Source organism: Choloepus didactylus, chromosome 16 (genome assembly GCF_015220235.1).
Source record: "Choloepus didactylus isolate mChoDid1 chromosome 16, mChoDid1.pri, whole genome shotgun sequence".
Classification (NCBI taxonomy): Eukaryota; Metazoa; Chordata; class Mammalia; order Pilosa; family Megalonychidae; genus Choloepus; species Choloepus didactylus.
The window spans coordinates 23,069,462-23,095,208 of record NC_051322.1 but is presented as its reverse complement, the minus strand read 5'-3'; the positions used below and the strand labels follow the sequence as shown (position 1 = coordinate 23,095,208).

General features: G+C 42.3%; 1 protein-coding gene across 2 annotated transcripts; it reads left to right on the top strand.

The window, feature by feature from the left end:
• Positions 1-371: 371 nt before the first annotated feature.
• Positions 372-16,059, top strand: ST8SIA3 (ST8 alpha-N-acetyl-neuraminide alpha-2,8-sialyltransferase 3). Of its 2 annotated transcripts, XM_037806223.1 has the most exons (4): positions 376-672; positions 2,050-2,172; positions 4,566-5,123; positions 6,926-16,059. In XM_037806223.1, the coding sequence occupies exons 1-4, from the start codon at positions 494-496 to the stop codon at positions 7,206-7,208; spliced, it is 1,143 nt and encodes a 380-aa protein (XP_037662151.1). In that variant the 5' UTR covers positions 376-493; the 3' UTR covers positions 7,209-16,059. The 2 variants fall into 2 exon arrangements, with proteins under 2 accessions (XP_037662152.1, XP_037662151.1); XM_037806224.1 differs by lacking the exon at positions 4,566-5,123 and having other exon boundaries at positions 372-672.
• The last annotated feature ends 9,688 nt before the right edge of the window (positions 16,060-25,747 follow it).

Sequence of the window (25,747 nt, the reverse complement as noted above, 5' to 3'; positions counted from 1 at the left end):
CCCTCCCTCGCCACCTCCCCTTTTTTCTCCCCTCCTCCCTCCTCCTCGGTTATTTGGGAGATTAGAGTTCATTAATTAAATCCTGTGCTTAGATCGAACCGTAACATTATTCCAATCACATTTATCTCGCGGGCGGCGGGGGAGATGGCAGCCTCGCTGGAAACGCGCGGGGGAGCCTGAGCCAGCCGCCGGAGACGCACTGCACGGCTCGTCCCATCGCCACGCCGCCGCGCAGACCCTCCATCTTCCTGCTCAGCCTCCTGGCCCAGCTCGCCCCTTCCTTGGGGGTCCGGCTTCTCTCTGGGGCTCCCGTCCCCCACCCACCCCCACCCCCGGCTCTCCGCGGCTCCCTCTGCCCGGGTCCCCCTCCCCCGCCACACACGCTCACCCGCGCGCGCACACACACACACTCACGCACACTCACGCGCCAGCGAGCTGCTGGCCGCTCAATGGACCGATTTCCCCGGTTTCCTTGATCCCAGCCCAGCTCGGGATGAGAAATTGCAAAATGGCCCGGGTCGCCAGTGTGCTGGGGCTGGTCATGCTTAGCGTGGCCCTGCTGATTTTATCGCTCATCAGCTACGTGTCCCTGAAAAAGGAGAACATCTTCACCACTCCCAAGTACGCCAGCCCGGGGGCGCCCCGAATGTACATGTTCCACGCGGGATTCCGGTGAGTGCGGGCCTTTATTTGAGCGCCCTCGGCTATCTGGTTTATGGGAGGGAGGGGGGTGCTGTCAGAAGAGGTGGTTGTGACTTCTCCGAGACACTTTGGGCACGATGACTGCGTGGTCCTCTCATTCCTCTCTCTGATTCTCCCTCCCCTCCCCCTTTATTTTTTAACCCAAAGCCCCCAAAGCCCGTTGTCCTAATCGATGTGAATGCATTTCTCCTTATTTCTCCTCGGCATCCCTCCTCCCATTTTTGAAATGGGGGATGTGTTTAAGGAGAATGATAGTGGAGGGAGAAGCGTGTGTGTGTGTGTGTGTGTGTGTGTGTGTGTGTGTGTGTTGGGAGTGGGAGGGGAGATGGACATGCGTGAGGTGAGCGCCTTCCACTCCCCCTTCTGCGGCCGCCGCGGCCCGGGCTCGGGGCAGTCCAGGGGCTATTTAATGGCGCAGGCGCCGACTTCCCTCGCACTCTCCGCCTCTTCTCTCTTCTCCCACCCGTCAAGTGATGCGTGGGTTTATTCTCATGAAGCCCCTGGGACGTTCTCCCTCGACCCTTTCCCCCCGTTGCCACCCCCTCTTTCCGGCATTTCTGCAATTCCCCCGCCCCCTGCGGGAAGCGAACCTCCGAAGGGCGCCTCCCCTCGCCCCTGGTCGAAGTCACCGGCGGCGGGAGGTGGAACTAAGGCGGCGCCAGGCGCAGCTTGGAGCAGTTCGAGAGCCCGCGCCCCTACCTGTGACCCAGGGAGCGCTCCCGGCAGGGCCTCCAGAGGGGCGAGTGGCAAATACGAACTACAGCCTGGGTCCAAACCCTGCTAGGGGTGCGGAAGTAGACAAATCCCACCTGGGCAGAAGAGCGGCACTGGCCAGCCCTCCGGGGATCCCCGTCAGGATGCAGGGAGTGGAACCAGATGTAGACTAGGGAAGGAAGAGGTTAAGGCAGGAGCCATCCCCAGCCTTCCCCTTGGTCTCTGGTTCTCTCTGCCTTCTCCAAAAATCAATTCACCGGGGCTGCGGGGGCGTCGCGGGTCGGGCGGGGCGGCGGGGCGGCTGCTGTCCGCGGTGCTGACTCTCGGTTCTCGCCGCGCAGCCGGCTCCAGCTGTGCGCCGGGTTCCCGCCCCTGCTCTCCGCAGGACGGCCATTTTATGGTCTCTCCAGCACTCGGGGAATGGACAATGGAGATGGATTTCCCTGCTTTTCTTTCTTCCTCCCGGGTAGTGTGGGAAGCACAGGGTGGGTCAAATGAGAGGGATTTCTGGAGTGGGATGGAGCCAGTGTCATGTGCCAACCGCCCCCTCCCCGCCACTGGACTTCAATGGCTACCTTAGCTTCCTCGGGCTGAGGCCAGCACGCTTGCCTGTGTACTCATGTCCCTCTCCAGGTCTCAGTTTGCGCTGAAGTTTCTAGACCCGTCATTTGTGCCCATTACGAATTCTCTGACCCAGGAACTCCAAGAGAAACCTTCTAAGTGGAAATTTAATCGGACAGCGTTTTTACATCAAAGGTAGGATAGGGGGAAAAGATATCCAAAACGTGTTTTTTTTAAATTCTGGAACTCACACAAAACAAAAACTAAACAAACAAACAAAATCCAAAAACAACACAAATCTTTCTTTGCTCCCTCTGCAGAGTTGTTTTTGCATTATCTTCTTGGCCTGATTGCATACCCGCTGACTGGTAACCAATGCTAGTACCTAGCACCCTGCCATAAAAAGAAAATATCAAGACTACCAATTTGAATGAAAAAAGAAAAAAAAAAGATATTTCCAATATAGTTCCTAACCTGGACTTAATTGAGTACCATGATTGAGCACCATGTCAGACTAGTACTGCCAGTGCCACTTATTTTCCATAAAGACGGAGTAGGGAGTTAACTGCAAAAGAAAAATACCACCCAGTGCATTTTCATTCCCCCACTGGAAAAAAAAATTAAATGGCATAGTCTCATTGAAACACAGAAAACATAATAATCCATTTCCATCAAATTACTAGTGAAAACCTTAGCCCCAGATATATGCAGATAATTAAGAATGGTTTGTGTAGGTTTTGCCTGTTTGTTTTTATTAAGCTTTACAGCTTTTTAATATATTGAAAAGCTACCCATCATTTTTATTAATGTCTTATAGCCATCTTTATAAATGAAGTTTAGTTTTTGTTTTGTTTGTTAGGGGGAGAGGGAAGAAAGATGAGATTTATTCAAATTTATGTATTTCTCCTCAGTGTACTTGTCTACTCTTAGCAAGCTGAGATGACACTCTACTCCTTAGTGGGATTATTATGCTGCTAAGAGGAATGTGAGCCATCTAGTGTACTCATTGGGGGTATAAATACTTACTTTACAAACCACTATATTTAGGGGGTTGTGTGTGGTCATAGCATTTCTAGCTATTGCTCTCTATATATTAATTTTATAATCTACTGGCAGAATTAAAACAAATTCAGTAGATATCCATGGTGTCATGAAAATGTTTACTTGAAAAGTTGTCTTTTGTCACGTGATTATGATTAAAATTTTCAATATGCTGTATAATTAGAAATTAATCCATGAAAATAATTCATTAATTCTAAAATCCTAGAAGTGCTTTTTCTTTGACTTTTGGGTTTTTAATCCAATATTAATTTTATAGACAATCCAGAAAACCTTAATGGATAAAACACATTAGACTTTTCCCCCAAAACATATTGCTAACTCAGTAAACATGTTCTTCCCATACTAAGCCATGTGACCCAAATGACCAGTCAGAGCAGTATTTCCTTCTTAAAACTTCTTTCCTTTCAATCCACTTATTAGGCAATTTTTAATTTAATTTTTACCAGTATTCTTTTAAACGTACCTTACTTTTTAACAGCTTGTAAGAACAGTACTGGTAACTTTGGGAATTTTGGATGAAAGATTTCAGTCTATGTTGCTCTATACTTTGAAGAATGCAATAATTTTTAAAAATAAAATTCCGGGTACAGTGATGAATGCATTTAGCTTCATTTCTACTAGGTTGTAGGCAAGAGACACAAGAGATTCAATGTGATCTCCTAGCTTTGGGGAATCTAGCAGTAAAGTAACATGTTACTCATCTCTCTTAAATATTTTAATAGCTGACACTTTAAGAGGGGATGCTTAATTTTACTTAAAGGTCGACATGGTAGCAAACTGAAATTAGTTCTAAACAACACCCTTGCCTTATTTATCCTCCAACTTGTTGGAATATACACAAATTTTCAGGGTTTCAAGAGCCTCTCTTTCTGAGGATTAGAGCTCTCCAACCAGTTGTGTTTCTGCATAATCAAGTAGGAAAAAATATCCCTGTTTCATTATTCAAAGGACCTTAATGAGATTATCATCTCATTTCTATTAAAAATTCAACTGCATCCACTGCTATTAACCATTTTCATATTTTAATAATAAATAGTACTGTACTGACTCATATCTATTTGGCTTTTGTTTGGACACCAATGAGAATTTGATCTTCCTTGAATACTGCAATCCTGTAGCAAACAAGTAGTCCCTAGTTACAAACTCAAAGACACCACTGTTCATGTGTTAATTTGAGCTCCTTGGAGTCTGTGTACATTGTCTGCCTGTACTTTTTGGCACAGTTTGGCCTGTACCTCCACCTTGATCAAATACACTCTTCATCTAAAGCAGAAAACCAAGAAAAGGTAACTAAAACTGTAAGTCACAACATTTACAAGCCCCAAAGGATTACATTCAGAGCATCTCTAGACTCTGATGCAGTCCTCCCTACCAAGACCACAATTATTATAAATGTATAATGTTTCTTGGGTTCAAAATTTCAGCATGCCTAAGATTCTTGTCTGAATAAAATGGCAGCTTAAGACATAAGATGGAAAATCAATTCTTCGAATGGGATACATTTAATGAATTTCTTTTTATTTTAGGCAAGAAATTCTGCAGCATGTCGATGTAATAAAAAATTTTTCTTTGACCAAGAATAGTGTTCGGATCGGACAACTGATGCACTATGATTATTCCAGCCATAAATATGTTTTCTCTATTAGCAATAACTTCCGATCACTGCTTCCAGATGTGTCACCCATTATGAATAAGCATTATAATATTTGTGCTGTGGTTGGAAATAGTGGGATCCTGACAGGGAGCCAGTGTGGACAAGAAATAGATAAATCAGATTTTGTTTTCCGTTGCAATTTCGCCCCTACGGAGGCTTTCCAAAGAGATGTTGGAAGAAAAACCAACCTTACCACCTTCAACCCCAGCATCCTGGAAAAATATTACAACAATCTTTTGACCATTCAGGACCGTAACAACTTTTTCCTCAGTTTAAAAAAGCTTGATGGGGCCATTCTTTGGATCCCTGCGTTTTTCTTTCACACTTCAGCAACTGTTACAAGGACATTAGTTGACTTTTTTGTTGAACACAGAGGTCAGTTAAAGGTCCAATTGGCTTGGCCTGGAAATATAATGCAACATGTCAACAGGTGTGTATATTTTATTGCATTTAACTCATACCCCACCAGATGGCAAATCAATATTGTAATCTCTTGGGGTGGGGGGTGGAGGAATCTAATTAGTTGTTATGGTTAGTTTGCACAAAGTACTTTAGGGTAAACTCTTATCTTTTATAATTAACGAATGAATCATTCTAGTTAAGAATTTCAATCTCCTACCTCCTTCTAGTAACCAACTTCCAAATGGAGAGATTGGTGTTTCATCGGCTTCCCCTTTCTGTTGCCTGCACCCTCCCTGGTGGCAAGCCTAATAAGTAATCATGGAAATCACCATGAATCAGGATTTTTTTTTTAATGGCTAGCTATATCCCAATAATACCAACAACTAAATTAGGCAAATCAAGTGTGTGCTTGTTTAAGAAGATGCAACTGACTCAAGTTTTTTCTTTTTATTTGATGTTTGTTTTGTAGATGTCCAAGTAACTCATAAATTGTATAATCTGCCTTAATGGTTTGAGATTTGAGTGCACAAAACATGTGAAAAGTATTTTGTAAGGTCTTTGCTGCCCTTACAATTCAACAGATTGCCCAGAGATGAAATATTTTCATCTAGTCTGGTGATTCTCAACTCTGGCTGTACGTTAGAATGACTTGGAGAGCTTAAAAAATACTGTTCCCTGGGCTCTTCCTCAAGAGATTCTGATGTTATTGGTCTGGTGGTGTTCAGGTACTTGGTATTTTTAAATAAGTTTCCAGGCGATTCCAATCTGGAGCCAGAATTGAGAGCCATGAATCCAGGACATTTTATAAAGCAAGAATAATAGTAGGTATTTTAATTTCAAATCATCCAAGCAAATTACCTCAACTCTATAAGAGGAAAGTTCTATCCCTGAAGCCTCGAAGTAGTAAAGAAGGACCTGGATGTGCTTAGAAATTTCCAGATACTGGCCTGTGTGGCCAACCCTGCCCCAAGACTTCCAGAAGGCCACGGAGTTAGACAGAATGCCCCATAGCCACTCAGGTTAAACCAAACACATTGGTTTGATGAAAACTGAAAGTAAATATGGTCCATAGGATCCTGATTCACCAATAATTTAATTCTGCCTGCACAGCCAGTGATAAATACACACACACAGCAATCTCAAATATTTGGCAATGTGGCTGAGAAGGCTTCAGAATACTATCTAAATATGGAAGGAACAACCATTATTTATCTTTTTTTTTTTAACTCAGAAAGTATGTAAATAGTTTTCTTAAGTCCCTACAGGCAAAAAGGAGCTTGAGGCCCCCAGTTAGAAGATGAAGGAGCAGGGAATACAGTTTTTTACAAGAGGGTGGAAAAAAATAAGTGTTTCCAAACCCAGGAACAAGGATTTATTTCTAGGTTTGGGTAGGGAAATGCCAGAGAAGGTCCCCTTAGATTAAACACCACAGCCAAGGGCCCTTTATTTATGAGAAGCTCAGCCATCCTCATGGCTGCCTTCTGTGGCGTCACCACTGAGCCAGAAGCACTGCTCTTTAGGGAGCCCCAGAGGCGGGTGCCTGGGGTCGCTCATTTAGAAGTGCCCTGTACTCGGTTTAACGCTTTGCTGTCGCCATCTTGAAATTCTTAATTTTTGAACAAAGGGCCCAAGTTTTCATTTTGCACTGGGTCCCCCAAATCATGTGGCCCATCGTGCCCAGAGGTTGTTTTGTGGTCCAAAAGATAGATTCAAAGCAAGTACTGTTTAAGTTACTTGAACAAATCCACCTCCCAGCCCAGTCATGCTGACTTATCTGATTGAAATGTGATGTGCTGGCCTCTGAATCCACGTGTACTTATTATTCCACAGGTACTGGAAAAACAAACATTTGTCGCCTAAACGGCTGAGCACAGGTATTCTTATGTACACGCTTGCGTCAGCGATATGTGAAGAAATCCACTTGTATGGATTTTGGCCTTTTGGATTTGACCCCAACACAAGGGAAGACCTTCCATACCATTACTATGACAAAAAAGGAACCAAATTTACCACCAAGTGGCAGGAGTCCCACCAGCTGCCTGCCGAGTTTCAGCTGCTTTACCGAATGCATGGGGAAGGGCTCACCAAGCTGGCTCTGTCACACTGTGCCTAAGGACTCTAATCAGAAAGTGCCAAACGGCTGTTTAAAAAGTGCCCCAAATCAAATTGAATAGTTTTCAGGATAGAACCCTAGACAATTTCTTATAAGGACTGTCTGCCATTTAAAAAGGAAAGATGTCTTCTCTCCCTCTTTTGCACTGCTCTTATAAGGGTCTTAGCAGATTTAGCAGGACAGATGCATCTAAGCCACATGATTTAAACCTAATTGATGAAAGGAATGTTGCATTTGGAACTATGCTGCTGATGAAATGATTTGAAGTATTTTCTTGTTTGGATTTTAATCATAAACTGCCTCCCATTTCTTATGAGGAATAGGGCTGTAGTTTTTGCAGCTCTGCTCAGAAAAATCCTCGTAATTATCGGCCTCTGGCCAATTTGGGCAGGATCTTAGTTTTGCCAGTGGGATCAGACTCTTAAAACCGGAAAGATAAAAAATTGGTTTGCATATCTCATCTCTATCTATCAATCTATCTATCTCTATCTATCTCTCTGGCTCTCTGTATCTCTCCCAGCAACCCCCTTGACTCCATCACCATGGAGCTTAATAATTTGCTAGGAATCGTATTGAATTAGCTTTGCTTGTATGTGTTGCATCTGTACTTGGTGTGTTCAAGGCTCTGGGTAACTTTGATGTTTCATGACAATCCAAACAAATCATGGTGGATCCCCTTATGATTACTTTTATAAGAAACATCTCCTATTAAGTTCTAACTAGCCCCTACATGTATCCAGCCGAAGGGTGGGCCCTCTGTGGTGAGTGCTGTGTAACACACTGTGTCTTTCACTATCACAAGGGGCCTATGTTGTGGGGGGCACTGCATCTCTGGACATGAGTGCCATGTGGCAAATCACTGTTGCCACATCCACAAGGGCCAGACCAATGGCATTCCAGCCTGGGTCTGGTGCTGCCCCAAATCCCAACCCAGGCAGTAGGCTGAATATTCTCTTAGAATATGGAGATAAAGAATCAGCTTACGAGCTTGGGATATACAGAGTAAAAGGAAGAAAAAGATCAATGTAGAAGCTGTTACGGAATTCTGTGTACCTTACAGTACTGAAACCACCTTGCCCAACCTGAGCCTTTGAGAACCAGCAGGGTCCGGGTAGAGGAGAAGCTTCGAGATTGACCAGGCCAGGCCCCCATGTAAATTGTGCTTAGACTAGGGTCATTTTCAAGTGTCACTGTGTCCACCCCACCACTCCAGAACCATCTGCTCCCTTCAAGGCAGTTGTAGACACTGGATGTTCCCATGTCCACCAGGATCAGATCTATAAGCTTTTAAAAAGGAAAAAGCCATTGTGGAATGGAAATATTTGGTACTGAATAACTCTTGAAATTTGAGACTGTATAGCCCTGCCATGAAGGAATTAGTTGGCCGTTTTCTTTTTCATTATTTCAGGCCGAGGAGTAGAAATCCCATTACTGTCATCCCTGCTTTTTTACTGAGCAGCACTTTGTCCTTCCAATCCAGCCCAAAGTCTGGCCAAGTTGACATGAAGTTTTAATAAGAGTTTCTTTCTTCATTCCAAAGGCCAATCAATCACATTTGTTATGTACATTTGGGGTAGCTCATTCTTTTCCAGAAATCTCATCTAGATTGCTTGCAGTGTTTCAAATACTGTTAAAAAGAATTGCTGTAGCTCAGTAATCAGCTCATTGCCCTCCTCAGGATGGTATACTCATGCTTAAAATTAAATGAAATGCAATAAGGAAAGACACAGCCTTTATGTTCATATTCTGCCTGGTCCTAGAGAGAGCTGTCTTATTCTAATTTTCTTCAGAAAGCTCTCTAATCTAGACCTGGATATCAACTAGTGAAAGAAAAAAACCATCCAGGTTCAGATGTGTTTCCAGTTGTGGCACATCTTTCTGACAATATGCTGTGAATGGCAATCATCTAAATAAATGGGAAGAAATAGGAACAGACATTTCAAAATGAGGAACAATTAAAAAAAAAGCTCTGTACTTGAAATAATTAAAAGGGGGGATCTTAAAAACATTTTTTAATTCAGTGTTATAATTTGATGGGCATCAAAACACTGTGTTTTATCCCTGTCCCTTCAAAGAGGACAGCACTACATTTCTTGTGGTGTGTGCTCTAAGGAACACTGAGAGATTGATAACTGACAGAAGTGTTTAGTTGGCTGTTCCTAAGCACTTAGATCATTTGTTTACAGCTAAGTGATATTAATGTGAATGATACACAGGCCAGATTCAGACTCTGGGGTTTTAATCCCAATGTACCCATTATTTTTCACTAAACCTAAGTTCATAGACACTTCAAAGCAGGCAAATTAAAAAAAGCAAAAAACCCAAATCCCTAAAATCAGTTAAATTTACTAAGGTGGACCATTTAAATTTGGTCTCATCATAATGCCAAGTTTGTTTATTTTTTTAAGTTCAGGGAGTTTTTTTTTTTTTTTAATCTCACTTCACTCTTGTCTCCACCTTCATCTTAGAGTGAGTGGACTCTTCCATCTCCCAACATCATTACATCTATCACTTTAACTAGGACTCAAAATATTGAGGAAGTGGACTCTTCTCCCAGAATTAGAGGGTCAGAGATCAGGCTCATCCCCTATCTCCAGGAAGGGCTTCCCTGAGGCCGATCCAAAAAGTCCATCCTTCCCTTTTCTTTAAAAATCTCTGAAGAAAATCCCAAACCTTCCCATCCTGGTTAACCACAATTCTCATAATTTGTAAAATGCTGTATGTGCAGCCTGTATCCCTCCTATTGCAAAACTTAAATGAAATAGGTGGGTAAAGGACTTAGCCCAGTTCTTGGCACATCAGGACTGCACAACATATGGCAGCTTTTACTATTCTGTTGATTGTTCATTATAATCTGGACCTACATTCCAAACAGAGAGAGAAACAGGCTCTAGCTGATCATACAAAAATCTCTTCTTGTTTTTAAAGACTGTTTCCAGGTTTAAACCTATATAATAACTGTCATCACCCAAAGAAGTCCATGTGTCTCATGCCTCCAGGTTGGAAAGACTGTGTGAATGGAACAAGGATTTGCTGCCTGTCCTGCTGCTTCCAGGCCTGTGTGGTCAAGTGCAGGGGACTGAGCAGGGGACTGATTCTGCTACAGATACAACCCCTAGCTTTGTCATTTCCCCTGCTATATTTGTTCCATGTGAAGTGCATCCTTTTATCAGAACTTTTGCTCTTTAAGGTTAGTCACCAAAGACTCCATCCTCAGCTATTGGAATAAATTTCACCATAAAGTCCCCAAGGCTATCTACCCATGACACCAACACAAGTGATCAATTAAGTTGTGGGGTGGGGGTGGGGGGGCACTAATCTGAATATGGTTCCTCAAGCTTTGTGTCTGTGTCTTAAGTGTCCTTGACTATCCTAAAAGTGCTGCATGTTTAGTAGAGGGCCGTCTGCCTCCCATGCTGGCCGTGACTGCTGGGCCATCTGTGACTTTGCTGTCAGGCACCTGACCGTGGTACCACCAGCAAGAACATGCAAAAGGAGAAGCTCCCCTGCCTCCTTGGCCTGAGCCATCAATTAGCCACTACAAGTGAGTGTGAGGACTAGCCTAATTTGATGGGGAAGCCGAGGACTGGAAGAGCGTCTCTTCTGACTTTGGGCAAGGCAGTAATTAGACACCCTTAGACAGCAAAGAAGTGTTGACCTGAGGCCAAAGGAAGCAAGGACAGACAAGTAGAATCCTAAGACACTGGAACTAGAAGAGACTTGGAGCTTAACTAGTCATAATTCTTGACTTCACAAATAAAAAAATGGAGAAACGGAGAGGTTATGTGATTTTCCCAAAGCACATAGGCAATTAGTGGAGTAATTAGGATCCCTCATCCAGTGTTTCTTGGCCTTATGAGTATCAAATGAAGATGGGCTCAAAGGAAAAGTGATTTTGGTCTGGGATCCACTGGGCATTTTATTATTATGAAAAAATAATACATTGGAAAGGGTGTAAGAGAGGAAAAAAGATAGCCACATTTCCCCTTCCCATGTTTATTTCTCAATGCAAAAAAATAAAGGAGATACTTGCCTAAGTATACAACAGTCAACTGATAATCACCTATATTCTTACCTGGTAAATCACGATTCTGTTAAATCATAATTCAGTTACTTTCAGTTCACAGTTGACAGTTGGAAGCATATCCAATGAGCTACTCATCTTAATAAAACCTTGTTTTAATAACATGGATGCATAATTTAGAAATTGAATACTGAGAATGGTTGTATACTTCTCTATATGTGTAATTTTCAGCTGGTGCCCCTTGAGTTAAAATATACCTTTTGTCAATGCCTTCCATATTGTAAGTAATTTCAAACAGCAGATTTTGAATTATTACATTTGGCTCAATATGTTGAGAAGATGTTCAAATAAGTTTGGCTGGGTCTTCATGTGCAAAATGACAGACTGTGAAATTTTCTGTATAATTCTGGATCTGTAAATTCTTTTTCTTTCCCCATGATTGTTTGAATGTGCCAGGCAAAGCCTCTGGTTAGCCTCTTCTTCTCCCTGAATGTGTAGACCTGTCCTTTTGCTTACAAAGAGAGTTGGGGCTGTGGATGTGACTGAAGAACCAGGTGGAGCATCACAGGTACTGGGGAGTTAATGTACCTTGGCCAGCTTGGACCTTGGTTGGATTCTGTGACCCAATTAATCAAGGCCACAGATGAGTTGGCACCAAGGACCAAAATGACTAATTATGCCTCTCACACTCTGATTGCTTTGCCACAAAGATATAAAATTTGAAATGGGAAACATTTTAGAATGTCATTATTATATTATGCAGTATTTCTTAAAATGTCTTTTGTTGTGATGACATTATTAAGACATGTGCATTTCAATAGATGTTTTTATCCTCAATGAAGCTCACTCTCTTGTTGATTATGGTGGAATCACAATGAAGAGCCTGTCACAGAATAACTGAATCCATGTTAAGTTTATGGTGGGATTATAGGGTTAGGACATGGATTTTACTGCTGATCCACAAGCAAGCAAACAAAGCTGCATGATATGAGGAGCCCCTTAAAATACAATTCTTCATCTTTACCCCAGACCTTTGTCCAATAAGTCCAATTAGATAGATCCCCAGGAGATTCTGATGCAGCCAGCATTTGGGAACCAACAATATCTAACAGAGTCATATATACCATTTGGATCAAAGTATCTGAATGCTTATCACTCCTCATACAATTAGTATCAGAACTGTCCCTTCAAGTTATCATGGAATGTGGCCATGTAGACACAGTCTTAGTGACTCAACCATTTAGCAGTTTTGGTTGAACTGAATAGTCACTAACTAATAAGGAAATAATGATGGTCAATTTAGTCAGAATGGATGTGAGCCTAAAGACATTCAAAGCAGGGAGCAAAGCATTTTTTTTTTTAGCCAAAAGTCAGCTCTTTATACTTCACTTTTCATAATTCAAACCAAGAGGCAGGTCTCATGTCACTAATTTTTAGAAACTGATAGATTGAGAAACAGAGAAGTTCAATGATTCCTTCAGATTCAACTTGGAAGTCAGTCTCAGCACCTAAAATATTACTCAAGGGGTCTGATTTTTCAAGCTCTAGGTAGCGTCTGAAATGCAAGGATTCTAAGGCTAAAACGAAAGCAATCATAAAAGAAAATTCAAGGAGCTAAAATCCTAGGACCAACCCAGTTTAAGAGAGATGCTCAGCTGGCCCTGGGTTCCTGGGACCAGCCTCTGTTGGACAAGGCACTGCTATCTTAATGACGTTTTGGCCAGGCTTCTTTCTTCAGCTGTACACATGCAAAGCCTTTAAGCATCATAGTTATTAAAGGGCTCCTCTGATTCCCTTCTCTGTGATTCAGAGACCATTTTAGCTCTTTGGTGTGCTGGTGAATGTTTAACAGCTGGCTCTATTTATAGCACTTACCAATTTCCACGGTGTAAATACTCTCATTGTAGTCATTTTCTCTCTACTAACTTGATGTCAACCAGCTAAAAACTTAACAAAATGTTTTCAGGAGCCAGTATGAGCTGGTTATAGCCTAGCACTGCCTGAACAACTTCCAAGTCAGTGAATGCCAAAAAGGAGAGGCTATCAGTGGCTTTGGAGGGGCTCCCAAATGGCTCCCCAGGGTAGGCATTTTTGCCTTGGTCAGTTTTACCAATTTTGAGCAAAAGAGCATATTATTGGGTCCTTTAGGCTGTGGACCCTAATGTGTCCAAAATATTTCCTAGCCATGTGACTCTTATGAACCTCACAACAGACTCCTCAGTACTTTAGGCAATTAGCAGCCAAAGTTTTTTTAATTTCTAAGGGTAGCCTTCCAGGTAAATGTTCTTTAACTGCCAGTTGGAGCCCTGTTTGATGGTCTTTTTTCATATCTTACAGTCCAACTCCTGTCTCCCCAGTTCTCTAGTTATCCCTGCCCCCTTAGTCTTTATCCTCCAGACACAATATGAAATTCACCAACATCCAGAAACAATGCCCACAAATGAGCAGGGAGAGGACCACCCATTGTGCTCACCTGGCCCCACCACACCTAGAAGGGCTCCTGGGTTCAAATGTCTCTACCCCACCAGGGGACACCCAGCCTAGCCTCATGCCCAGGACCTAAGTATTCACCCAGCTGGGCTTTATTTGCCCTGAGAACAGTTCCCAATGGGCAAGAAACATCACCAAATAGGAACGCCATTGGGCAACCTCCATGACTGACCAGGCAGATGTAGGGGAAGGTGTCATTTGATGCCTTGCCCTTAGCCAAGTTACGTAAGGCGGACCCTCAAAAAAAATTACCAACAAACATTTGGCCACTGAAAACCCCCCTGGGCATTGAACAAAAGAGTAACTTTCCTTCTTTCTCACCTCTGCTTGTGAGTGAATCCTCTACTGTGTAGAAATCAGATTCCCTGGTGACCCACAAAACAAGCTTTGTTTGCAAATTGAAAATTTTTCTAGTGGAAGTCATTCTTGGTGGGTATAATTACATCCTTTGGAAGACAACTCTGAGGAAAACAAAAGGTACTTAATTCCTCAGACACAATGAGTGGCCACAGATTTTTTTATTCTGTGTGTGGTAAATCAAAATTAGATCACGAAGGACCAAATCTATTTATTTTCCTTGATGTAGTAAAATATCTTACAAATTCTGTAGGGCATTTCTAGACTGTAAATGTTTGCAATTTGACTTGGACATTTTATATACTATGTTTGAAAGACTAGGTTATACCTCTGTTTTTCTGTTCATATTCACAGCCATCAAAAATGAGCTTATTTCTCTACATTGAGGAAGCTATATTTTGCTTTAAATGGGTCAGGTACAAGTTCAGATGTTTTTCTGTGTTCACAACAAATTGCATGTGGCATGGACCCAAAGTTTATCTTCACCCTCTGGCTCTTTTCCCAACACCACAGAGACAAGTCCATAGCTACAAGCAGAAGGGACATGAGAGCTAGGCCCACTTTATTATGACCAAATCCACCGCAAAACCAACCTTGAAGAACCAGCCACTCCCATAATATTTTTAGCTGGGGAGGTGGGGAAGAAAAATGGACAGACAATGGGAGAGGGTTTGGCCGATGCATGGAGGTAGAATAAAGTCTTTGAAGCACTCGCTAAAAAGGAGGGGGAAGTTGCTTTTGAAATCTGGAATCTAGACCATTTTGCAAGGCTTAGAATAATCAAACTCCATGTTAGAAATACTCTTTAACAACATCGTAAGATCCAGCTCTGAGCCTTTAGTATGCAGAAAGAATAGTTTTCAGCCATAAGCCCTGGTGTGGGGGTGGAGGGGTTACTGAGTTGAGATCTAGCATTGGCAATTAGCACTGAAACTCTCCCAGGACAAAAATAGGGAAACCTCGTAATGCAGCTCCGTTTACTTCCTCACATGGGGACCTAAATCCATAGCAGAACTTCACAGATCTAGACATTATCTCAGGTCTAGATTCTAGATCAACATCCTCAATGTAGAGATGAGAAAACAGGTTAAGAAAGTAGGTAGTGACCCGCTTGCCCAGCTAGTTAACTGGAAGTAGAATCCTAGTTAACTGGAATTAGAATCCAGGTCTCTGTATCACAATCACCGATTCTACTGCACTACATCATGCTGCCTCCATTCTTTTGATGGGAAGCTGACAATCCACTGTGAAAGCATAAATTAGAAATCAAAACAAAGGAATGTATATGGTATCTTCTCTCACCTAACCTACTTGGGTTTCACCATTTCATTTTAGCATCATTTTAAACAATGTTTTATCAACGTAGAACAAGGAACAAATCTCTTGTAGAGTAATGATGAAACCAAAAGTTCAAAAGGCCGGAGAACAATGAATGTAAGTTATTACCGTGGCGCCCCTCCCCCTCCCGTGCACATGGTGCATTTGTTTTGGAAAATGCATTTGTTTTGGAAATGCTGTTTTATGCTGAGACTGGCTGAGACTGGCGTTGAAGACTTCACCAGTTCCCACACAGACCAAAAGCTCTCTTGCTCTTTGGAAAAAGCTGCTGCCCTTAGGAATCAGACTCACATGTCTCATGTGGCGCAGCCTTAGCTGCCCTTAGAAACAAGCTCCACGCAAAACCTCCGAGGCTGCCGGAGTGCCAGGGCCACCGAGGCCTGCAAGGAGCCCACGCTGCTGGACTGAGGCCCGTGTAAATACCTCCTGCTTCTCAGTGAATAAGGACCGTCATCTTTCTTCCATAGAGGTAATTGCGTGTATATCGTGACTGTAGTTTGTGAAGAAAATGCAATGATTTGCTTCGACAGCTCCCAAAATGTACCTGTTAAGTGTGGATGTGCCTGCCTCATTGCCTCATGTGCCAAACACAAGTACTGGATGCGTTGTTTTTAAATAAACTGTTTTATCGTGTGTTGGAAAGCACTACTGGTTGCCTCTGTCTCCGTCAGAAGACATCCCTCCCCCCCCCCACACACACATACCCTAACACACACCCACACCCTATCCAATGAGGAGATTCAGTGGGTTGTCCTTTTTCTTATCCTCAGTGTTTGCAGGTTTTCTCCTTGGAGGTTTGTAGGACTCCAGAAAGGTTGTGCTTGGCTGTCTATAGCCATGAACTAGTCGCAACCACCAATAGCAGCCCCCATGTGCAATTTTTCCATAGGTTCTATAAATGCAAATCAGGCAACAAACTTTAATATTATCAATAATGATACATTGCTGTTAAATGTTACAGTCACATCCATCACTTTATTTAATCAATCATCTGATGAGGGAGATATTTTTGTCCTGGAGAAGCTGAAGGACTTGGTCCCCATTGCCCATGCAGTGGCAGAGGCAGAACAAGCACTTGGACCTGACTTTTGGTCCAATGCACTTTTCCCTGCCCTTTTACCCCATTCCAATCTTTCCTTAGGCCACCTCCTCACAAAGCCTTCCCTGACTGCCCCCGTCAGTCTCTGTGTTATTTGCCTTCATAGCATTTTCTTTCATCACTTGAAATTATTAATTTGTTTACATATTTTTTCATCACTCTCTCCCACAATATTATAAGTTCTACCCTACAAAGCAGGGAACTTTACCAGCCTTATCCATGCCCCCAATACCTAGAAAAGTGCTAGGCATGTAGTAGGCTCTCAGTCAATAGTTGTTGGGTGGATGGAGCATGGAGTATACCGATCACTGCAATTCTTTTTTGTTGCATCCCTCCCCAACTTTGATGTCACACCACAGGCACCAAAAGTCCTTGCTCTGTGCTGACTGTGCTGCTTCAGCCAGCACCTTGAATTATACTTGAAGAATGCATGAATGAACAATCCTAGGAATTATTTTCCCCACTATCCAATATCAAGAATGTCCCAGCACACTAATGCACCAAAACGCATCCTGTTCTTGTGCCTGGCTGATTGTATTTTCAAGCAACAGAGAAATTAATGTGGGATAAAAAATACAGACCTGGTTACATCTGAGAGGGCTTGCTGCAAGGCTCCTTAATTCAAATGTAAAGCCCTTGCTGATAACCATGTACAATGTGGGACAAAATGTGAACAGGATGCAAAATCACAATGCATAGTCTGAAGGCACTTCAACGTCTTACTCAGGAAACAGTTCAGCCATTACAAGGGGATATTTTTTATCCCGGGCAGCCCCAGGGACTGTTGGGAATGCAGGTGAGGAGGAGAGAGGAGGAAGAAAGGGGTGGCCCACTTAAATTCCAATGAAGACAACAGAAATTTTAGAGGCCAAATGTAATGCTCAGGGCTTATAGTTTCCGAAAAGTATCTGCCAGGCTGATGATGGCCTCAACATTGGAATGGTAAATTTGTTCTAAAACAAAACAAAACAAAAACGCTATACAAACTTCTGCAAAACATGAAATTGACACCAAATTAGAGGGTTTTTTTTTCCTAAAAAAAAAATGCATTGCCACAGCCTGATAAAACAATAAGGATTAAAGAAAGCCCCTCATAAAATGGCCAAGCCAGCCCAAGGGTCCAGGGCCAAGTGAGGAGGCTTGACTTCCTGTCCCGGTCTCAGCAAGAAGCTGTGGGTGGGGGGTGGGTTCCTTTTCCAGCCCACCTTCCAGAGCCTCAGAGGGCCTGGGAGGAACCCCCCAGCTGAAGTAACCCCCTATTTTGAGTGTACGGTTCTTGGTGAGTGGGGTTCGCTCATGGGCTGGGCTGCTCTGCACACACCATCGTATCACTCAGAAGTCAGAATTGATCAGAATTTAGAGATTCAATTAATTCAATGCTGTCTGCTCCACTGAAGAAATTGGGGCCCAGGGAAAGAAACTGACGTGTCCAAATGTTCTCTGCTAGTGAGCAACAATGTAAGGACTTAAGTTTTATGGGAAGCAAAAGAGAAAGAAAGAAATTTATTTATTTATTTTTTTTGCCAACTAACAATAACAATTCTTAACTCTAAATAAAAGTATGTAAAAGGACAGTCTTTTCTCATTACTTAAATTCTTATGTTTTATTACAAAAATAGTCATAAAAGAACATTAGAAAATAAAGATAAGCAAAAGAATATAAAACCATCTGCACCTTTCTCCTGTCTTTCTGAATGGGTGTTTATGTTCTACATCATACATACTGTTATGTTTTCTGCTTTTTCCCCACTTAAAAGATCATAAAATTGTACACATGAAGTGATTTAAATGAGAAATTTTGTGTTGTATATACATATGTGACCACAATAAAATTTAAACATACATATATAATATATATATATGTCAAGAGCATCTTTCTGTACCATTAAATTTTCTTTAATAAAATCATAGCGTGGAAGAATGATAACTTATTTAACCAATTTGCCATTGTTTCAAATTTAGGTTCTTTGCGATTTTTCATTGCTACAAACAGTGCTCTGAAGCATATCTCTTGATTAAATGTTTGAATATCCATGATATTTTCCTTGGATAAACACCTTGAAGTGGATTTTAGAGTTCATGAGGTATAAACAATTTTTCTAAGAAGCACATTTTTCAACATTTGCCGGAAATTTCCAAGCAGTAGCTCAATGACCAAATTTCTACATCTTTATTTCTCCAGAAAACTTGCAAAAAGGCTGGGGGAAAAGCATGCATTCAACACTGAGGTTGACATCCTCAACAGAGAAATCATGCATTTTTATGTGCTAAACTAAGGTAAAAAAATTTGCTACTGTTGTGTACTACTTAAATTTAGTTACCCACATCTTTTGTTTGGGAGCTGGGAGAACTTCATACACTCCAGAGAGAAAAACCTATCCAGTTGCATCCTCATTACTAATCAAATAAGAAGCACCCAGGACCATCTGGGAGAGATGGACTTTCGACACAATGATAGATTGCTCTTTTCCTTATTCTGTGAGTATGTTTATTGCTTACTCAATCCTACGAATCTAATAATGCTTCCAATTCACATTAAGTCCAAGAAGTCAAAATGAGAAGGTTGAACCAAACAATCTACCTTAAGGCTACGCAAATGCTATAGATCAGTTGTTTTTGTCAAAACACTTTTAATCAATATCTTTGCTTCTATAGGAGAGGTGTGGTTGTATTTTTAAGCAAATACAAAATATGAACACATAGATTTCAAAGTAGATATATTAAGGGTGAACAAAGCAATCACCAGAGAATTCGCTATCTACAATCATCCTTTGCCTAAGTAAATCTGTATTTGCCCACACAAAAAAATATTAGTTAATATGTTAGTTTTTCATCTTTGCAGGGCTTACAGTCTCTGTCACAACTACTCAACTCTGCTGTTGTAGCAAAAAAGCTGTCATAAATGATACAGAAATAAGCATGGCTGTGTTCCAATAAAGCTTTATTTACAAAAACAAGCGGCAGCCAGATTTGGCCCAAGGGGTCACAGTTTGCCAACTTCCCTAAAATTTTACATTTGACAATCTTCACTGGATTTATTTCCTAGGGCTGTCATAACCAATTACCACAGACTTGGTGGCTTAAAACAACAGAAATTTATTGTCTCCTGGTTTAGAAGGCCAGAAGTCCCAAATCAAGGTGCTGTTGGGATTGATTCCTTCTGGAGGCTCTGGGCAGAACATGTTCCACACCTTTCTCCTGGCTGCCAGTGCCTGCCAGAAGCCTTGGCGTCCCTTGGCTTGTGGCTACATAGCACCAATCTGCCTTCATTTTTACATGGCCTTCTTCTCCAAGTATCTTTTTCTATTTCTGTTTGTTATTGGATTTAGGGCTCACCCTAATCCACAATGATCTCCTCTCTAGACCTCTACCTTAATTATATCTGCAGAGTCCCTTATTCCAAATAAGGTTACATTCTGAGATTCTGAGTGGACATATCTTTGAGGGGCCACAATTCAACCCCTACATTCATTTACAACAATATCCCATCTACCAAAAAATTCAAGAACCCGTAGAGGAGAGGCCCATGGAATACAACTCAGCAATGCACAGGCTCAGATGTATCCAGGAGCAATCCCTCCACTTCAAAAGCCACAAAGCCACCCTGCAAAAGCCCAGCAGCATCATTGGATAATAGAAGTTATGTATGTCCTCGAATTACACTTAAAAAAGCCCTCCAGTATCTGCAGTCAGTAAATGCATGTCCAACAGTAAATTCAGAAACAAATCAAACAAATTACCTCCCAAATGAGCACATTCTAAAGATGCCCATAATATACAAGAACTCATTTCCCACACCAAGGATGTGCTCAGTGCCTGGTATACTGATTGTAAATAAGTGAGTTTTCTGTACTACACTGAAAGAAAAAAAGTAGATTGAGAACATATGAAAGTTCACCAACCTATGACATGAAATGATAAGTTCAGATGACAAGTCTAAAATGTTTCAGTGGACACAGTTATTCAACACCTTAAAGATCAATTTAAAACCCATTCTCATCTTGCAGCAGATATCACAGATACATAGATATAGATCTAAACAACTTTAGTCACAAACACTAATATGTCTGATTTAGCTTCCAGAAACCTCTGTGACCTGATCAACAAGCAAAACCTGTTGGGAACTAAGGGGGAAATTTCATCCAAGGTATTTTTCTCAGAAATGGAGCACACTGAAACTATCTTTAACAAAGAGTAGAAGGAAGTAAAGGAGATTGATTGAGTGACTTAAAGGAGAGAAAAATCAGAGTTAAATAGAAATAGAAAATGAGAAACTGAAACAGCCACACAGACTTGTTTCCTCCTGTTGGAAGCATCACATCGTTCAAAATGGAACATGTACAAGAAAGCTTTCTGCCTTAAAATACGTCAACACCAAAATGACTACTTTGAGTGTTTATTCTCAGGAGACAAACTTACATGTGTTGCAAAGGCTTCTAAGAGGTAATAGCCTAAATGGTCTTTCCTGCAGACAGCTGGGGGTACCCAAATGGGAGACCCTCCCCCCAACCTAGAAGTGAACCTCTGTGTCAGGGAGCACTCCAAGGCCCATCCGTTCACACTCTCTGATCCAGCCCTAAATAATCCAGCCCTAAATAATGGAAGGGTCAGCACATGCTAGAGCAAGGAGAAGGAATGATGGAAAAGTAAGTATAATGAGTCTTGGGTATAAAGCAGGAGGGTTGGGTTGATCCGGATTCTAACTAAAGAAGAGAATTATGAACTACAAACCAAGGACAAGGGACCAGAGAACTTTATCATTCTCCTAACCCTTTGAAATTCCCTAGGTGCCTTATTTCTGAATGTTTCCCCATATCCTGGTTGTGGGGAGAGTTTACTATCCGACAGCCCCTTTAAGTGGTCCCAGCATTCGGCTTCAGGGAAGTCCTCCTCCTTTGCCTTCCTCCTGAAAGGCCTGACTTCCTCACATATTGACTCCCCTTTGTCTCCCTCCCACTCAGCTCTCCAGCTTGGTACCCTCTTCCCGACTACCCCTGTATGGAAACAGTTACTCCAACTCCAGATTTCATCTTGTGACCAGGGATTGTCCTTGACAAACATAAGCTACAATCTCGGGTTTGGGATGGTACCCCCCAAGCCAAAGCCATGCCCTTGGAACATGACTGACACCACCAAGCACCCCAAGACCCAGCCCTTCCAAGTAGAGCAATCAGACAATTATCACAATAACCCCAGGAGCAAGTAACTAGGAATCTGGCCCCCTCTCGCCAATTTGGAGACACAAAGAATCCCAACAGATAAAATGGGTGGTAGCACCAGGATGAAGAAAGAAAAACCAACTGATTCTCTTTGAGAAGGGAGAAAGTGCCCATGAAAAGACATGCAGGAAGCTGGGGTGCCATAGAAAACTGGTGTCTTCAGAAACCTAGTCACAATTTTGCCTTCCTAGTAGTGCCCAGTGAACTAAATCTCCCCCACCCCGCCCTGAGCCTGGGTCCGAAGTGCCCATCAGTTGTCAAGCCACTGAAATTTTTAAACAGCTAATAAATTTATTTTATTAATTTATTATTTATTAAATTTTATTAAATTAATGAATAATTTCAAAAATTTATTACCAATGTATAACCTAGCTTATCCAGATTAGTACAATACCTTAAACTTTAAACTTTCAAGACAAATATCACCAAAAGATGATGTGCATATAGAAATCACTGGAGACTCCGCTTGCCCAAAATAGGTTTGCATTCCCCACCTCTAGTCCTTCATTGACATGAAATTGTTCTAACCTGCTCTAATATCCCCACTGTTCCTCATATTTGCTGCTACTTTGACCTTTAGCTTACATTGCTTTGTATTTTATGCTATGTACCTTGTAATCCAAATAACATAAGCTCCTCAATGCCAAGGACTACATCCCATACTTCTTTGTCCCTTACTCTGACCCACTTACAGCCCATACTCAATGAGTGTTTATTGATTGCACAATTGCTCAGTCTTACCTGTGCCTCTTCTTGGGACCCTATCTGTAAAGTCTCTGCAGCAGCTAGTTTGAGCTCCTTGGCAGCACCATTTCCACCAACAGAAGCCTCATTCGGTTTCAGACTGTGTTGGTTTGGATGTACTATGTCCCTCAAAATGACATGTTCTTTGCTGCAATCTTGTGGGGGCAGACGTATTAGTGTTGGATTGGGTTGGAATCCTTTGATTGAGTGTTTCCATGGGGATGTGACTCAATCAACTGTGGGTGACCCATTTGATTGAATTATTTCCATGGAGATATAGACCCTACCCATTCAGGGTGGGTCTTAATTTAATCACTGGAGTCCTATAAAAGAGCTCAGACAGAAGGAGCTTGGTGATGCAGCTTGGAGAGACATTTTGGAGATGACCATTTAAAGTAGACTTTTGCTGACACTTTGCACCAGAGAAGCTAAGAGAGGACAAAATGCCCCAAGAGCAACATTTTGAAGAATGCACAGGAGTTGAGAGAGGAGCTGGAACAACCCGGGATCTGCAGACACCAGCCATGTGATTTTTCAGCCAACAGAGGTTTTCTGGACACCATTGGCCTTCCTCTAGTAAAGGTATACCCATGTTGATGCCTTAAATTGGACATTTTTCATGGCCTTCAGACTGTAAATTTGTAACCAAATAAACCCCCCCCCCCCATAAAAGCCAATCCATTTCTGGTATTTTGCATAACGGCAGCATTCGCAAACCGGAACACAGACATAGGAGACCAATGTAGTTCAGGATGTGGTATTTGCACTAAACAGCCTCATGTGGGAGAATTTACTCCTCAGTAGTCTGTGTGTCCCAGGCCCAGCCAGAAAGTACAGTTGGAGCCAGCCTTTCCATTGTTATTGCTTTTCATCAAACATAATTGGCTCTGAGCAGTCAGCACACACTACCTGATTTCAGCTTGAAGCTAACCACAGAGTAGAGACAGTTTCATGAGTGGGTTTATCCAGAAACCTCTTCACCCTCTGATATTCCATGACACTCCCTCAGTCTCCCAGGGAGGACAGACACCAACATGTTAACTCACAGTGACTAACCTGTGCATGGTGGAATCATGGTGTCTTTCTTTAGTTTTCCAAATGTACTCCAGTGAACATTTATTTTTTTGATTGGGGAAGAGAAGTTTGACTTTGTTGTTTCTTCCTTCACTTTCCTTCCTACCCCCCAAGAATAAGCCTTGATGTTCCATTCAGAACTTAATTTAAAACATGCTAAAATCCCCTCAGGGGATGTCGGACCTGGCTAAAAGTGACCACCCTGACCTGCTGAAACCCAGGACCACCCAGTGAGGCGTCTTCATCCATCAGCTAAAAGGTGCAAAACAATAGAAGCTAAGCAAGAAAAGCCACTAGGTCCGCACACTTTCACAGCCACACACGGGAACATCAGCCTCCACAGAGAGTCATCCCAAACGACGCACGTGGACCAGATGCCAACCGTGCGCGGGGGTCCTGGTGCGGGGCCTGCTGAGGGGGCTGTACCCTGACGATGGGCGCATGAGGCCCAGGCTCAAGGAGGGGTGGGGGATGGGAAATGTCTTGGTCAAACCCACCCCAGCATGCATTTTTCCTCCATCTAGAAGAGGCACGGAAAGTACATGCTTCTCTGAGAACCAGAGACGTTAATGTTGGAAAGAGCTCTGAGGCTCAGTGGGGCCAGCAGACGTCTTCATCACACAGCTTGTAAACTGCACCGGCAGGGCTGGGATGGGATCTAAGTCCGCTGACTCCTACTCCAGGCCCTACACGGAGACCTCGTGCCGAGAAAAGACTGGGGGACATGGACATGCGTTTTCGCCTTCTGGAAACCCGCTCAGCACCCGCCTCCTCCAGTCCTCGCTGCGGTGGCCTCAGTGGCTTTTCTGGGCCCGCCCCTGCACAGGACTCTGCGTTCAGACCTCTCTGTCCTCGCGGCTCCTAAGCAAAAGGCATCTGCTCACATTTGAAATGACCATTATTGTGCTGTAATTCATAATTAACTTGTCAGTATTTCAGCTGCAACAATGAAAATAGAACAGGGTCCTTTTTTACAAAAAGGTTAAAAAAATTACAACAAAATTGTTTGTTTGTTTAAATATACCACTTGGTCAGCCTGGCTAGTGGAGTTAGTTCTAATTTCTCCTCATAGATGAAATAATGGGGTAATATGTTGCCATTGAGAAAGGAACTTACATCTTACTATGTTGCTCCCAGAGTGGGGGTATTAACAAGGGGTCCACCAAGAAAAGTGACCAACTGCCCTGGTTTGCACTGGAGGGGATAGTTTCAGGACTTAAACCCTGAATCCCAGAAAACTCTTTGTAACTGGGCAAACCAGGACAGCCGCTTATCCTGGCCAGAATTCTAGTGACCTGTGAATCTGAATGGGAAACAAATTTCATCTTTATTTTTACTAACTTCTAAATGAAATTAACAAATTTATTTTACTTATAAAAAGAGGCAACAGGCCCCAATAATATTTTAGCAATATCTATGACTTGGTCACCAACAGAAATCACAGATACTTTCATATCATATTAAATTGATCAAGGTATCTTAAATATCATGTACTCATCACTACTTTGAAATAAATAGGTATTAAACCCACCCCTACATCTTAAGTAATGGATTAATTTTAAAATTAATTACACTATCAAAATTTTGATTTTTAAATATTTTGATAATTAAATGCAATATAATTGTGGTTTTTAATTATTTTGAGGTGGGTTCTTAGACTTCACCCAACTGCCAAAGAGATCCAATAGCACAAAAATGTTATGAATCTGGAGATGCCATGCAGAACCTAAGGAGCTAACTTCTCCTAATGCTGCCATTATGCAGAATACCAGAAATGCACTGGCTTTTATAAAGGCGGTTATTAAGTTACAAGTTTACAGTTCTAAGTGTCCAAACTAAGGCATCAACAGATGACACCTTCACTGAAAAACGGCCGATGGTATCCGGAACACCTCTGTCAGCTGGGAAGACATGTGGCTGGCATCCGCTGTTCCTTTGCTCCTAGGTTGCGTTTCAAAATGGCATTCCCCAAAATGTCTCTGGGTCTCTCTTAGCTTCTCCGGGGCAAACTCTAGGTTTTATCTGTTAGCTTAGCATCTCCAAGCATTCTTCTGTCTGCATCTCCAACCATCACTAAGTGTCAGCAAGCCTCTGAGCCTTGGTTTAGCATATCCCGGGGCATTTTCATCTCTCTGCTCTCTGTGTGAGCTCCCCTTAAAGGACTCCAGTAAACTAATCAAGCCATACCCTGAAT